This window comes from Odontesthes bonariensis, chromosome 19 (assembly GCF_027942865.1).
Source record: "Odontesthes bonariensis isolate fOdoBon6 chromosome 19, fOdoBon6.hap1, whole genome shotgun sequence".
NCBI classification, from domain to species: domain Eukaryota; kingdom Metazoa; phylum Chordata; class Actinopteri; order Atheriniformes; family Atherinopsidae; genus Odontesthes; species Odontesthes bonariensis.
In genome coordinates, this window is record NC_134524.1 from 35,234,755 (window position 1) to 35,250,360 (window position 15,606).

General features: G+C 40.8%; 1 protein-coding gene across 2 annotated transcripts in view; it reads left to right on the forward strand.

The window, feature by feature from the left end:
* The window catches only part of senp3b (SUMO specific peptidase 3b), a 41,418-nt gene that overhangs the window by 12,303 nt on the left and 13,509 nt on the right, over positions 1–15,606 (forward strand). For both annotated transcript variants that reach the window (XM_075451214.1, XM_075451215.1), the window contains exons 6-7: positions 8,578–8,725; positions 14,687–14,734. In XM_075451214.1, the coding sequence (XP_075307329.1) occupies positions 8,578–8,725; positions 14,687–14,734 (196 nt within the window). The remainder of the gene's footprint in view (positions 1–8,577; positions 8,726–14,686; positions 14,735–15,606) is intronic.

Sequence of the window (15,606 nt, forward strand, 5' to 3'; positions counted from 1 at the left end):
ATTCATTCGGCTAAAATTCAAAATTACAGTAACCCGGATTTTTTTTAAGTAAGCGACGCACCTCCACGTTATCAGTGCTAGTGTACAGTAATTAATAAATTATAAACAGCATAGTTTGTGCCTGTATAACGTTGCCCATAGGAAACCGTTTCATGGCCGAATATCTCAAGAGAGCAGCCAGACGCCTCTCGAATATCTTCGGAACAGCTCCAAATTACCAACAACAAGCAGGGGTGAGTAGAACATCATGTTATAATGTGAAATCAAGGGCCCAATGTAAAAAAACCGGTCTTGTCCTTTAAGTGAATAAAAAAAGATTTTTTTTTAAAGGAATCGACTAAAGTTATTTCTCGTAATTCGTGTAGGTCATAAATTTAAATTATCATAGTCATAAAAAGGTCTTAAATTGTCTTAAATTTGACTGACTAAACCCTGCAGAAACCCTGAGAGTAACTATATAGCTAGACAGTTTCTCCCTGAAGCGCTCAGATCCAACCTCAATGCATTGTTTCTCAACTCCATCAGATATTAAAAGTAGTACAGGCCTTGGTTTTATACATGTAAATGTGAGAAGTCTTGTCCCCAAAATGGATATCAGAATTTGCCAAAATAATGGTTCTATCATAAACATGGCTGATGAACTCTATAACCAATAATTGCATTTTTATTGATGGGGTAGATAAAGGAGGAGGGGTTGCCATGTATGCCAGATCAGAGCTCACGAGCCTCAAATGCCTTCAAATCCATATCAGATATTGTACATGATTTAAATTATTCTGAAATCTTAAGTCGGAAAGTAAATCTACCTTAATAATAATTATAAATAATTAGTCCTAAATTGGCATATTTTTTTTAATGACGACGTGATCACTGTGCAATTTATTGTGTTCGAAATACAAAAACCCAAGGAAAACCATATTTTATTCTTTAAAAGGCAATTAAAAAATTTTGAAGTACAGGCCTTTCTGCATGACTTATACCAATGGTTTCCAAAGTGAGAGGATGGTGCTGTGGTTACACCGGGTGGCAAGGCTAGGATAACTGAAATTGACTTTTTTCATTGCTAGCTAACAATGGACAAATTTGTGAAATGACTGCAAGTTAAACATAAAGCAAATGATGATAATTCGCCACCAAATGTGCCAACAACCAAAAAACAAACAAGAAAATACAATGAAGAATAACCTATTCATTGCAATGTTTTCTTGTGACGGGTATTATTTTCACTCACTTTTCCTGTTAATTTCTAGTAAGCATGTTCATTTTAAGAAATTCATGGTTATGTTATAGGCACAAGATAGATTCTCAAACTCCACTGTTGATTAGACTACATTTAAAACCTTAGATAACAAATTTACCTTAATGATTAGAAAGTAAAAAAAAAAAATGTAAATTTTTTTTTTTTAATTTAAAGTTTGTCACAGAGAACTTAAAATGCATTTAAAGGTAGGGTAGGAGATCCTGGATTTTGAGTCCAGCGAAGCTGCATTTTGAAAATACACCGGTGAAAAGTCCCAACCCTTTTCTTCACTTTCCCCCCGAAGGCACGCCTCTAGAGTACATGAACGAGCACGAAGGTGCACGAGCGCTGTTCTGACAGCAAGCATCGATCGTTGCCGTATTTAGTTTATGCTAACTATACGTTTAATAATGCTAGGTGCTAGCCAAGCTGGCTCTAGTTTAGCTTCCTGCCAAGCTTCGTTCACGGAGCAGGGTACGCGCACGGGGGAGGGAGGGAGGAGCAGATTGCAGTTTGATAGACGGCATCAGAATCCAATCATTGTGAACGGTCCGTTCACAATGATTGGATACTGTTTTTCCTAGATTGTACGTTCTAGAGGCCACTAAAACTTTTCATATTTGTGTCAAAACTTTTAATTAATTGGTTGCAATGAGGGTGTGAAGAGTATTTTAAGCAATATGTAAAAAAATGTTCCAGAAAAAGATCCCCTACCCCGCCTTTAAGTGCTGGGTCTATATTTAACAGCTCATATGGAAATACTCCTGACCCATGCTCTTCTGCCCCAGTATCTGATGTGTTTGATTTTAAACCCATCCCAGTCATCAAGTAGAAGACACTGACCACCAGAAATCTGCAGGTTGAGGCCTTGTCCACACGTAGCCGGGTATTTTTAAAACCGAATGTTTCCCCCCCTCCGTTTATAAAAAAATCTGTATCCACATTACCTCGTTTTCGAAAAAAACACCTTCCACACATAACCGAACATCTGCGTTTTCACCTGTCTTGACAACCCAAATGCATTTGCTGTTTTGCGCAATCTGCCCTCGTCAGCTAAATAATAAAGTGTGCACGCCACTTTTTATGAGGTTTATCGATATGAGGACGTAATAATTCCGACAGCGACAGGAGTGAGGAGTACGACTTGGGCGTGTAAAATCAAGGCTGTAAACAGCGCCTGCACAATAATAACCACCACAGTTCTCAAGACATCCATGCTTCTTCAGTAAACAAAGGTCGCACTTTAGACTTTTAAGCAGATTTGTTGTTGTTTTGGCGCATATTGTGACGTTCGAAAACGCAAATCTCCGGTTATCTCTGTCTACACGCAGCTGCATAAACGGAGTTTTCAAAAATCTTCACTTTGCCCGGAGTTTTTAAAAACATTCGTTTACGGTGCGTTTTTATGCGTTTTCATGTGGATGACAGGTCCAAACGTAGAAAAATATATTCGTTTTAGCAGATACCCGGCTACGTGTGGATGGGGCCTCAGACATCCTAGATCCTTACCTCCTAAAAATGGCTGCAGATATTATTGCTGAGCCTATTGCACACATTTTCAGTGGAAATCTTTAGTTAAACACAATACCTACAATATAGAAAGCTGCACACGTTCTTCCCCCTCTTAAATCGTTCTTAAATAAATCGTCCCATTTCCAAACTCTCGGCCCTGGCTCAGATCCTAGAATCTCAGGTCAATTTTCAGTGCAAACTGTTTTTATCTGATAACAGTTTATGTGCGTTTCAGTCTGGTTTTAGAAGTGGTCCCAGAACTGACAAATGATGTTGGACAGAAAACAACACTGCGCCACCTTTTTTATATGTAGATTTTTCAAAAGGGTTTGATTCAGTGGATCATGAACGGCTTCTACACAACCTCAGGAATGTTGGCTTTGGCCCTGAGGCTCTTAAATGGTTTGAAAATGACTGATCCGTGTGTCGGTGTGAGCAGACCTCTACAAATCAGATTGGCTTGAGATAACTAAAGGTATGCCCCCAAGGTTCCATTTTGGCTTCTCGTTTATTTACTATTTTTACAAGGCTTAAGACATTCAAGCTATTGCATTTGTATGTGGATGAAACAATCATTTATACATCTGGTCCCTCTGCAGCACAGGCGATGGAAGAACTTCAGACTGTCTAACTTTCAGTTATTACAAAGAAAATTGGTTTTAAATGCACAGAAAACAAAGTTTATGATTTTATCAAAAGCTTGCTTGCAAAACTATGACAATCTAAGAATTTTTGATAGTATGTTGATTGAAAGGGTGTCATCCTATAAGTATTTGGGAAAATGGATTGACGAAAAGCTTTCGTTTAATGTATATATTTTTGATCTAGCTATGGAACTGAGGATAACTTATTTTAGAAATTAATCTTTCTTTCTGCAATATCAGAAAAAAATTGTGAAAGCCACCTTTCTATCTGTGATTTATGACAATATACTGTACAAGCATGCAGCCTCTTCCACTTAAAAGAGCCTCGGTGTATGATGCTTCTCTACATTTAATTTCAAATGCAAAATCTCTCACTCACCACTACATTCTCTGATTTAGTTGGCTGGACATCATTAACCATTTGTAGGCCACAACAAAGGTTCATCTATAAAGCTCTGCTAGGGAAATTCCAGAATACCTCAGCAGCCTTGTCTGTCAGCTGTAGTAGTAACCACCTGCACACCTCCAAGTGGTTGCTCTTGAATGTTCCTCAGGCCTTGAGATTTTTGATTTAATAAAAAAAAAAAAAGCATTTTCCTACCATGCTCATGGAATATTCTCCAAAAATCTCCTAAACTGAAAGCACTCATATCCATTAATGGCTTTTAGAGTATCAAATCATGCAGTTAAGGAGGAATGTTATCATTTTTCTTGAAAGGTCACTATGTATGAATAGCTGTCTTTCTGTTTTATTGTTCATTTGTGCATCATGTATGTTTTTTATATAGTTTGGATTTTGTATGGCTGTTACCTTGGCCAGGTCTCCCTTGTAAAAGAGATTTCTAAACTCAATGGGACTCCCTGGTTAAATAAAGGAGACACATTTGCCAGAGGTTTCTTCCTGTTAAAAGGGAGTCGTTTCTATCCACAGTCGCCTCGTGCACACGCATGATAGGAGATTGGATCAAAGAAATGTCTCGGTGCAATCTGTTGGTTTCCTTAGCTAGGCTCCTTTCTTTGAATGCACATACAATAATGCCACCAAGGTAGCAGGTAAAGTAGAGGAGTAGCCTTAGGCACAAGCCTGCCCCCATAGCCATAAACTATCACACTGGGGAGCTTGGTTCAATTCAGTTGAGTTTCTCTATATAGTATCGTGCCAAATCACGTCAAGATGCTTGTAAATTCCAAGTCCGATACAGTCCAGTTCAATCCAACTCTGGGTAGCGGGCGGGCTGAGCCTATCCCAGTGGGATATCATTGGGCGAGAGGCGGGGTACACCATGGGGGGGACGCCAGTCCATCACAGGGCCACACAGAGACAAATGAGACAAACAACCACACATGCTCACTCCTAAGGACAATTTTTGGAGACACCAATTAACCTAACATACATGTTTTTGGACAGTGGGAGGAAGCCGGAGAGAACCCACACATACACGGAGAACATGCAAACTCCACACAGAAAGGCCCCAGCCTGGAGTTGAACCTTGAACCCTCTTGCTGTGAGGCGATGGTGCTAACTACCACACCACCGTGCAGCCTGTCCCCAATTCAATCAAGTTATTCTAATTAAATTCCTCATGTATCATTCATGTCAATTCATAACAAGCTGCAAAGCTAAGGGAACCAATGGATTGCATAGGACAGGGGTATTCAACTAAAATTTAAAGAGGTCCAGTTAGAGAAAATTTCTTGAAGCAAAGGTCCGGAAGATCATAATGTCTAACTATTTAGTGTGATATATATTTAATTTTAGTGTGATATATATTTAAGTTTAGTGTGATATATATTTAAGTAGCCAAGTAGTTGTATCAACATCTGCATGTAATCAGTACCTGACGGTTAAATCAAATGAATTCAGTACAATTCAAAAACTTTTTGACAATATTTATTGTCACGTAACATAGAACTGAACATGTATGTATGACTGCAGATAAGTATAATGTTCTCGATCATAGCAGGGGCTCCATCTGTGGTTATTGAAACCACTTGTTTTGGCTCTATTCCTCTCTTTGTTAACATCTCCTTTATGGCCAGATAGATGTCTTCTCCTCTTGTACTGGTCTGAAGGGGAGTGACACCTAACAGGTCTTCACAGAACGCTTTCTGGACTGGTCGTATTGGGCTCTGAGACCACTTATTTTCTGTGATCTCACTTCAGATTTCAGTGGGTATGTTTGTTCAAAACCTTTATGTTTTGTCTCATAATGGCGTTTCACATTGGCACTTTTTATAAGTGCCACAGTCTCTGAACATATGAGACACACTGCTTTAATGCTCCCAGTGGGAAGTATGAACAGAAACGAGTCTGTCAATTCCGGATTAAATGCTCTATTTTTGCAGTCCACTTTTCTTTTTTGGGAGAGCGCCATTTGTTACTTAATTTTCTCTCCCTTTCTCCGTCTCATTCCTGTTTCTCTCCCTTTGTCCGTCTCACTCCTGTTTCTCAACTTTCTTCAAGTCAGTCGTCTGTATATCTCCCTTTGTTTTCTCTAACTGTATGCTATCTATCGTCTTTTCATGTGTAACTTGACTCAAACTCTTTTCTGGCTGCACTGTAGGTTCGCAATGTTTACCGCCTGTAATGCACAGACTTGATTGGCTGAGTAGTATCACGTGGGATTGGTCTGTGCATTTCCACACCAGCTAAACTGGTTAAAATAGAAGCGCTCCATCAGGTTTTATCACAGCAGCTAAACTGCTACCGTAAAGACTACAAAAGCTGCGTCGATTAAAATGGAAGCGCTCCGTCAGGTTTTATCTGTTTTTGGCCGGTTAGGTCCGGGTCCGTATGGGACGGCTTTGCGGTCCGGACCTGGATCGCGGTCCGCCAGTTGGTGACCTCTGGCATAGGATCTGTCATAGTATAGTATCTGTCGCATGGTGACCTTTCCTGTTCTCTCAACCCCAACTGTTCTGACTGCCTCAGCTGACAATATGCCATGGGACAAAGTGCACACCACCACCAATCTCTCCCTCCCCCTCCATAATGTGTTGATCCAGGCTTTGGGCAGGGCCATAGTGCTGATAGTTCTGGAGAAGAGATCCTACTAGTGTACGTCAATACACTCAACCAAAGAGAAGGAGGTCCTCTTTTCCATTTCCATAACCACATAGTGGGTCTTTGATGCAACTGTCATCCTGATTCAAAAGAGGTACAATGAAGAGAAACAGGATGACAACGCCTTTTAAGATGAAGCCTTACCAGACAGATGTTGGTGCCCACTGCACCTCTGCCCCACCACAATATTTTTACCCAATCTGAGTTATTGCTGCTGGCTGGGAGGACCTCCTGGATTGCTCTACATTGATCAAGCCTCATAAGATTATCATGTATAGATAAGATAAGACAGATTTCTGTCGAAAAGTAGCTCTTTATTTTAATAGAGCATTGCAGTTCTTGCATAGCAACTAGGTTAATACAACTGCTGTGTTCCTTTATAACTGAATGAAGAAACTACCAAAAGCTATGCCTTCATACTGTGACTTAATGTTGATTTTAAACTGAAATGAAAATTGTGCTAAATAAATTAACACTTCAGAAAATGTATGTTAAATAGTTAAATAATCCATCATAGAAACAATGTTAAGGATTGAAATTCAAAACATTGTATTTCTTTATGTAAAATTTTTTTTTGCATAAATGTTTAAGGTAAATACTGAATTTCAGGTTCAAAGTATTAAAATGAATGTTCTAAATATCAGCCAGTTGCTTTGGCATTATGCACAGCTGAATACTGTAGGTTGTGTAAGAAACATCCAATTCCACTCTAGATAATTGTTTTTGAAAAGATTCCAGTATCCTTTTGAGCACTTTACTTGCATTCCACCCATTCATTTTCTAAACTTGGACAAACCAAACACACTCCTAGGCCCCAGTCGGGATTTGAACCAGGAACCCTCTTGCTGTTTGGCGATGGTGCTAACCACCACACCACCGACAGACAGTAATTTCTCATTTATGTTGTTTATGGGAGACACAATAGGATCTGAGGAGAAGACTTTTAAATATTATTTTAAAAACCTTTTAAAACCACCCTCTCTGCCATCTCTTGCCATTTGGTACATTTTGTGTTTCCCATTTCATTTTTATTTAAGGAGATAATGGGCACAAGTTTGGTTTTCAAAGAGCCCATTGTGTTATTTATATAGTGTGTTTACAGTCATTTATCAACTTATAGGTTGCTGCCAAAATACATTTTTTTGCTCTTGATAGCACAATAAGATACGTTGATTAGTAGAATATACAACAACCCCTTCTAATGTCTTCCAGTTGAGTAGTTTGTGAGGCAGTAATGACATCTCCATGGAACACTACTATTTTTAGTAGACTTTAGAAGTTTAAACACTTGGTTGAACAACTAGTTGACCCAGTTATCTCGGACTCAGAATCAGTCAAATCTAGCTTTATAGCGAAAAGAGGTTTAATTTAATTTAATCTATAAAGCACAAAATCCTAACAAAGGTCGTCTCAAGGCCCATCAAAGATAGTCTCGTTAAAGCCATTTACAATCCTATTCATTGTAATCCAATCATAATCCAATCGATTCCAATTAATTAAATTCCAAATTATCGCAATTCATACAAAACTAGTTTAAAAAAAACAAACAAAAAAACTAAGAAAACCAACAGATACCACTTGATACTATGTGTCCGACAACGACACACACCCCCCCCCCCCCCCCCCCACACACACACACACACACATTCTGAATGACTTTTTCATTGGCGTTGCTTTCAAAAGATAATCAGCATGTGTGATAATACAAGAAATATGGAATAACCGATGGATGATATGGGGGCGCTGAGTATGGGCTGCATCGTGCACATATTTCCCCTGGTTGTGCACAAGGGACTTCTCACCTTGTGGTTTTCCATATGTCAGCTGTTTTGTAACTGCATTGCTGTTATGTTGGGATGTCAAGCATATTCATTCATGTTCTTGTGGTGTGTTCTTGGTCACTGTGTGCTGTTGGAAAATGTATATGGCAGTATACAGTATAGGACTGAATCTCTGTTCCAGCAGGCACTCCATATCAAATGATGGGGATCAGTATGGTGTTGGTTAAAAAGAGCAGACTATCCAACCCCAGCTGTTAAAAAAAGGAAAATGAACCTTAAACAGTGATTTTAAATAGTTACTGATATGTTGTTGTTTTTTTGGGTGTTTTCTCTTAGGAAAGCAATGGTCCAACATCTCATTCAATCCTTCCAGCGTTCATCAGGATCAGCTGTGGCGAAAACATTCAGAGTCAACTATAAGCGGCATGTTTTGACCATGGATGACCTGGGCACTCTCTATGGACAGAACTGGCTCAATGACCAGGTACAATACTGTAGACTTAAAGCGGGATTCAGAGGTTCACTTTCCAGCAGGGCAGTGACCCTAAGCAGAAGCAAAAACAATTTAAAGATGCACTAAATTGCTTATGGGAGACATTTGAATGTGTTTGAATGACCAAGTCAAAGCCCAGACCAGAAGACCTTAATTCAATTGAGAATCTGGGGCATAATTTAAAGATTGTTGTACAACAGCAGAACCCATCCAACTTGAAGGAGCTTTGCTTAGAAGAATACAAAAAATTTCAGTGGGTAGATGAAGTTTCCTTATGTATATGGATAAAAAAATTCCCACCATCATCTTTGAGGAAGAAATATTGTCTGAAGAAACTGTTGGAAGATCAAGATCAGTGATCATTTAGACATTTGTTAAAGAAAATCAAGTTAAGAGCAGCAGTGGATTAAGGGGATCATGTATAAATGGGTTAGGGTTATATATCCATCTCTGTATCGTTTGTGTTTTTTTCCTGTTACTTCTCAATAATAGATATTTTGCACGTTCTAATATGTTGGCAAGTTTTCCCAGCTGATTGATTACACCCCCACCACCACCATTAGATTTTTTTTTCTTTTAATGGAGTGGAATTCAGTTTTATTTATAAAGCGCCAAATCACAAAAAGTCATCTCAAGGCAGTTAAAGATAGTCCCATTCAAGCCAATTACATTCCAAATAATTTTAAACAATCATAATCAATTTAATGAAAATCGAAATGAATCCAATTAATACAAAACCATTAAAAAAAATAAATAGCTGAGCTAAGGAAACCAACAGATTGCACCAAAACTTCTCCTTTATCTGATGCCCGTCCTGAGTGTGCACGAGGCGACTTCCTTTACAGGAAGAAACCTCAATCAGAACCAGAACCATCCGCCTCGACCAGCTGGGGGCTGAAAGGACAGGAAAGGGGACAACAATCAGAATTAATAATAATAATAATTTTATTTATAAAGCACATTTTCATACATAGAATGCAGCTCAAAGTGCTCTAACAATAAAAGAATTAAAAAAAAAACAAATTAAAAGCAACAAAGAATAGAGCACAGTGACACAAGAAATAAGGTTAAAAAAAAAAAAAGGTAATGAAAATTAAAATCAAACTTATTAAAATAAATATTTAAAAACCAATACAGAGATTAAACAAATTTCACACAAATTGACTAAAAAACAACGGGGAACAGAAAAAAAGGGTGTTGATAGACGAATGACGGCAGCTAAGGGAATGCAAGTGTAAAAAGATGTGTTTTGAGCTGTTTCTTAAAAGTGTCCACAGAGGGGGCTGTTCTAATATGCAAGGGGAGGGAATTCCATTTTTTGGGTGCGTAAAACTCAAATGCGGCTTCACCAATCTTTTTTGGTGGGGGAGGTGGAATTTTCAGGAGTTTGGAGTCAGCTGACCTGAGGGAACGGGTAGGGGTGTAAAAGGACAGTATGTCAGAGATGTATGGAGGGGCGAGACCGTTTAGGGCCTTGAACACTGTTAAAAGAACTTTAAAATCGATTCTGTAAGGTATAGGCAGCCAATGTAAGGCTGCCAGGACAGGGGTAATATGCTCTCTCTTCCTGGTCTTTGTAAGCAATCGTGCCGCACTATTCTGTAAGAGTTGTAGCTTATCAAGTATTTTTTTTGGGAGACCAGTGAAGAGTGCATTACAGTAATCGATTCTGCTGGTCACAAAGGCGTGCAAAAGTTTTTCAGCATCTTGAATGGAGACATATACACGCACCTTGGCAATGTTTCTAAGATGGAAATAGGCAGATCTGATAATGTTGTTAATATGGGGACGGAAGCTCAGGTCGGGGTCAAAGATCACGCCAAGGCTGGTAACAGTGTCTTTAGTGTGCACTTTTAAGTCACCAAGGCAATGGTGAAGTGCTTGGCGTTTATCCGGGGGGCCGATCAGTAAAACTTCTGTTTTTTCCTCGTTTAGCTTTAAGAAGTTACTGTTCATCCACTTGGTGATGGCGCAGAGGCAGGTGGATATAGCAGAGATGGTGGTGGAATGGTTTGGCTCGATGGCGATATATAATTGGGTGTCGTCCGCATAACTGTGGAAATCAATGTTGTGCTCCCTGATGACACTGCCCAGGGGTAGCATGTATAGGGAGAAGAGGAGAGGGCCCAGGCAGCTTCCCTGAGCAACACCAAAGGGCACATCGTATTTGCTGGACACATGATCTCCGATGCTGACTAAAAAAGTTCTGTCTGTGATGTACGATTTGAACCAGTTTAAGGCATGGCCGGACAGTCCCACCCATGATTCAAGGCGGTGTAAAAGTAGACTATGGTCTCTAGAATTAGTTTTATTGCCATTGTTAGTGAACAGTGTTCACTGACTAGGAATTTGCTGTGGCGTAAAGGTGCAAATATGTAACATAGGAATATAATGATAAAAATAAAGAATAAAATTATAATGATACAATTAAAGAATAAAAATATATGAATATAAAATGTACAAGGTGTGTACAACAATACACAGTATCCAATATACAGAGCAACAACAGTGCAGCTTCAGTAGTGCAATTTTAATGATGGTAAAGTGACTGGGGCAGGTTATGAGGTGATTATGAAGTGTTCATAAGTCCTACTGCAAGGAGGAAAAAACTGTTTTTGTGACGGGAGGTTCTGGTCCGAATGGACCGAAGCCTCCTGGTGCAAATAGTCCATGTGCAGGGTGAGAAGGGTCAGCTGTGATCCGACCTGCTCGCCCCATAGTCCTGGAGACGTGCAGGTAGTGCTGGGCGGTATGACCAAAAATACATATCACGGTATTTTTTCACGGTATATTTTTTTTCATGCATAATTAGGTGTTCACAGCATTTTCTACAGATTGAGAACAGAATTAAAAATAAAAAATAAAAATTCTTCAAAATAATTCCTTTGTTAATAATTGGTCACACAGAACTTTATTGTATTAATATTCACATCTTCATTGTAAACAAATTAATAACATTAATTACACTGGTCGGACTGTTCAGCTGTTTCAGACTGATACCTCCGGTTCAGGCTGGTCCTCATCCTCAACACGCACGTCTCTTTTTCAATCGCGGAAAATATTTTTCAATACTCATCTGGATTGAAGCAGCAAACATTCAGTGTAAGAGTTTAAAAAAACTACTTTATTTGATTCACAGCTGCTAGTGTTTAGACCTCGACAAACCAACTACATTTTTTTTTTTTTTTACGGCAAACTTGTGACTTTATAAAGAAGGCGTAATCGCTTGTTTGCTATGGGTCGGGTCGGGACAACATTGTATTAAAAATATAAAATATTTTTATAGGACTTTTTAATGGGAGCTAATCTAACGCGACGCTGAAGCTAGCAAGCTTCCACGCTTCCAGGGATGATCTCGCTGATGGAGACACACGCGGTGTGCACGGAGGGGCTGTGGGTGTGTGTGTGTGGGCTATGTGAGAGAGACGCATGACTGACAGAGAGACGGAGGGAGAGCAGGGAAAGGAAATGCAGCTTAACGAATACGAGTATTTTTTAAATAGCGTTAAAAATAATAATAACGAAACGCAATATGTGACGGCCGGTGTTGAATCTGTGGCGCACCGCCACGAATTAGTCTATGTGTGGGAAACACTGCTATCCACCTTCACGTAACGCAAGTGCTTATTACCACCTCGCACCCATAGACAGTAAACATGCGTGTTTAGAAGCGCAACACTGAAAAGGGTCCCGTCTCAAACAATGTCGCGCGATGCAGCGTGCCGCCGTTGTGTAAGCAAATACACCGGTATGGCGGTATATTAAAAATTCATATCATAACGAAATTATAAACCGGTATTCGGTGTGAACCGGTATACCGCCCAGCACTACGTGCAGGTCATGGATAGATGGGAGGCTGCAGCCGATCACCTTCTCAGCGGAGCGCACAACTCGCTGCAGTCTGTCTGTCCCTGGCAGAGGCCCCGGGATACCACACCGTGATGGAAGAGCAGAGGATGGACTCGATGATGGCCGTGTAGAACTGCACCATCAGCTGAGCCGGCAGCTTGGCCTTTCTCAGCTGTCGCAGGAAGTGCATCCTCTGCTGGGACTTCTTGGTGAGGGAGCTGATGGTCGGCTCCCACTTGAGGTCCGTGGTGATGGTGTACAGGGAGAAGAGTAGAGGAGAAAGTACACAGCCCTGTGGAGATCCTGTGCTTAAGGTCCGAGTTTCCGAGACACTCTTCCCCAACAAACACTGTAACACCATTCAAAGGATACCTGTTGGAACAGGGAAACACGAGTTAATGACCACGATAATGTCACATGTACATGGAGAGTAAAGAGAGCAGAGGGAGGAGAGGTGCATCATGGGAGCTCCCCCAGCAAGCTGGGCCTATAGCAGCTTAACTATGGGATGTTTCAGGGTCACCTGAGCCATCCCTAAGTATAAGCTTTATCAGAAAGGAAAGCGGCGACAGCAGCGTGAGGTCCCGCTGAGCTGAAGGCGAGCCTCGGTCCCCCGGCAGGCTTCCACATGTTCACTGCGTGGATGGGTTCACCACTTCGCTCATGGACAGAAAAGAAGTGTTTTCTCAACAGCGGGACTTCGCGCTGCTGTCGCCGCGGTCACCTGTCTGCTGGTGACCGGGAGAGGCTCATGCTCAGGGGGCGCGGATGTTTTCTCAACTTATTTCAGGCAGCTGGCCTGGGAGAGGAGAGGGTGAGCGGCCCGGCGCGGAGGAGCGCTCCCCCCTCGGCCAGTGGAGCAGCTCACACAGGCTGACCTGTTCGTGGCTGTGAAAACCACCGGGAGGTATCACCGGCAGAGACTGGAGCTGCTGCTGGACACCTGGGTCTCCAGAAACGCACCACAGGTGCAGCCAACAACACAACACTTCATGTGTGATTTTCCTTTCGTAGCCGTATGCTCGATACAAGATGGAGGATCTTCAACTAATGTAGAGGGTGGGGAGTGGGTGGGGACTCGACAGGTATATGCAAATTCACTTATTGTGACGTCACAATAAGGGAGCCATCCAAATGGCTCACAGCAGCATTTTTTTCTTGACACCAAAGTCTTTCTACTGACCTACATAAAATGGATGGATGGGTTTTTTTTTTCGCGCTTGGAGTGTTTAAAGGAACAGTAGAGACCCAAATATGAACACAAAGACCTGCAAAAAGTGAGTTTTGCATAATATGTCCCCTTTAAGCCTGGTCTTAAAGGTAGAGAGGGTGCCTGCTTCCTGAAGCAACCTGAAACAGACATTTTTTAGACACAATGCTGTTGAACCTAGACCAACGGAAATAACCCCAGATCATAACGCTGACCCCATGGGCTTGTACTGTAGAAAGCAGGCATCATGGCTGCAGCACTTAATCCACTGCTGCTCTTTTCTTGATTTTCTTTAACAAATGTCTAAATGATCACTGATCTTGATCTTCCAACAGCTTCTTCAGACAGTATTTCTTCCTCAAAGATGATGGTTCACCACAGTCCCCTCAGGTTTGAATATTATGTGGGACAGTTCTTAACTGTGCTTCAGTAGCTTGAGCACCCAGTAATTTGAAGCTTCTGAAACAGAATAACATTTTTCCTCTGACCACAGAATGTGGTCTTCAGCAGTCTTCAACATCATTTAAGGAATAAATAAAATTTGTTAAATAACTTTCTTGTCTGCTGAAACCTATTAAAATTTGCAATGCTTCCCCAATTATAGTTTTGACCTATTTAAAACCAGGTGGGATTTTTATTTTTTATTTTTGACCAGGCAGTCAGTTTTTGTTGAAAATACCCTATGAACCTATGTTACCCTATGAAATTCATTTGGAAAAAGAGGACAAATCCTATAACAGCATTTATTAGTAATCAGTTCAAGTTCAGATCAGGTTATTATATCCTTATATTTTGTAGTGGGGTGCATCAGGAAGGCCTCCTTCCTTTCTCAGTGAACTTGTGTGTGTGTGTGCGCTCCACAACTTAACACATTACATGTTTGCTTTGAACAGGTTATGAACATGTACGGGGACCTGGTCATGGACTCTGTTCCTGAGAAGGTAAGAAAATAAAATTTGATATGGTGTGTGTGTGTTTTGCATATTAAAGGGGAAGTTCGCCATTTTGCACATTAAGCCCTGTTTTTAGGTAGTCTGGGGTGAATTATAGATGTTCTGATCACAATTTGGACATTTGGTGCTGAACGGAGCATTTAGGTATCCACTGCTGCAGCCCACCCACCTTTGCATTGAGTCAATGACCACTCAAGCAAACAATCATAAAACGGCATTAAACTTTCGTTTGCAGAGACATGAAACTCACCGTGTGGTCTGTGGTGGACAGCGATACGTTGGCTCAAAAATCACCGCGAAATACGCTTCCAGAGAAGTTATATTACCATTATTGTCCGTCTTCATTGATTTGTATTGTACACAAACAACGCACTATCGCCACCTAGTGGCTGGATGTCTTGTCTCGAAATTGACCCGAAAATCGCAGCGAAATGTGCCTTCTAACAGTTGTTTTAGCATTTGGTGGACGTATTTTTCCGGACACCGTTGAATAGCAGCAGCAAGACATCCAGCCACTAGGTGGCGATAGTGCGTTGTTTGTGTACAATACAAATCAATGAAGACGGACAATAATGGTAATATAACTTCTCTGGAAGCGTATTTCGCGGTGATTTTCAAGCCAACGTATCGCTGTCCACCACAGACCACACGGTGAGTTTCATGTCTCTGCAAACGAAAGTTTAATGCCGTTTTATGATTGTTTGCTTGAGTGGTCATTGACTCAATGCAAAGGTGGGTGGGCTGCTGCAGTGGATACCTAAATGCTCCGTTCAGCACCAAATGTCCAAATTGTGATCAGAACATCTCTAACTCATCCCAGACTACCTAAAAACAGGGCTTAATGTGCAAAATGGCGAACT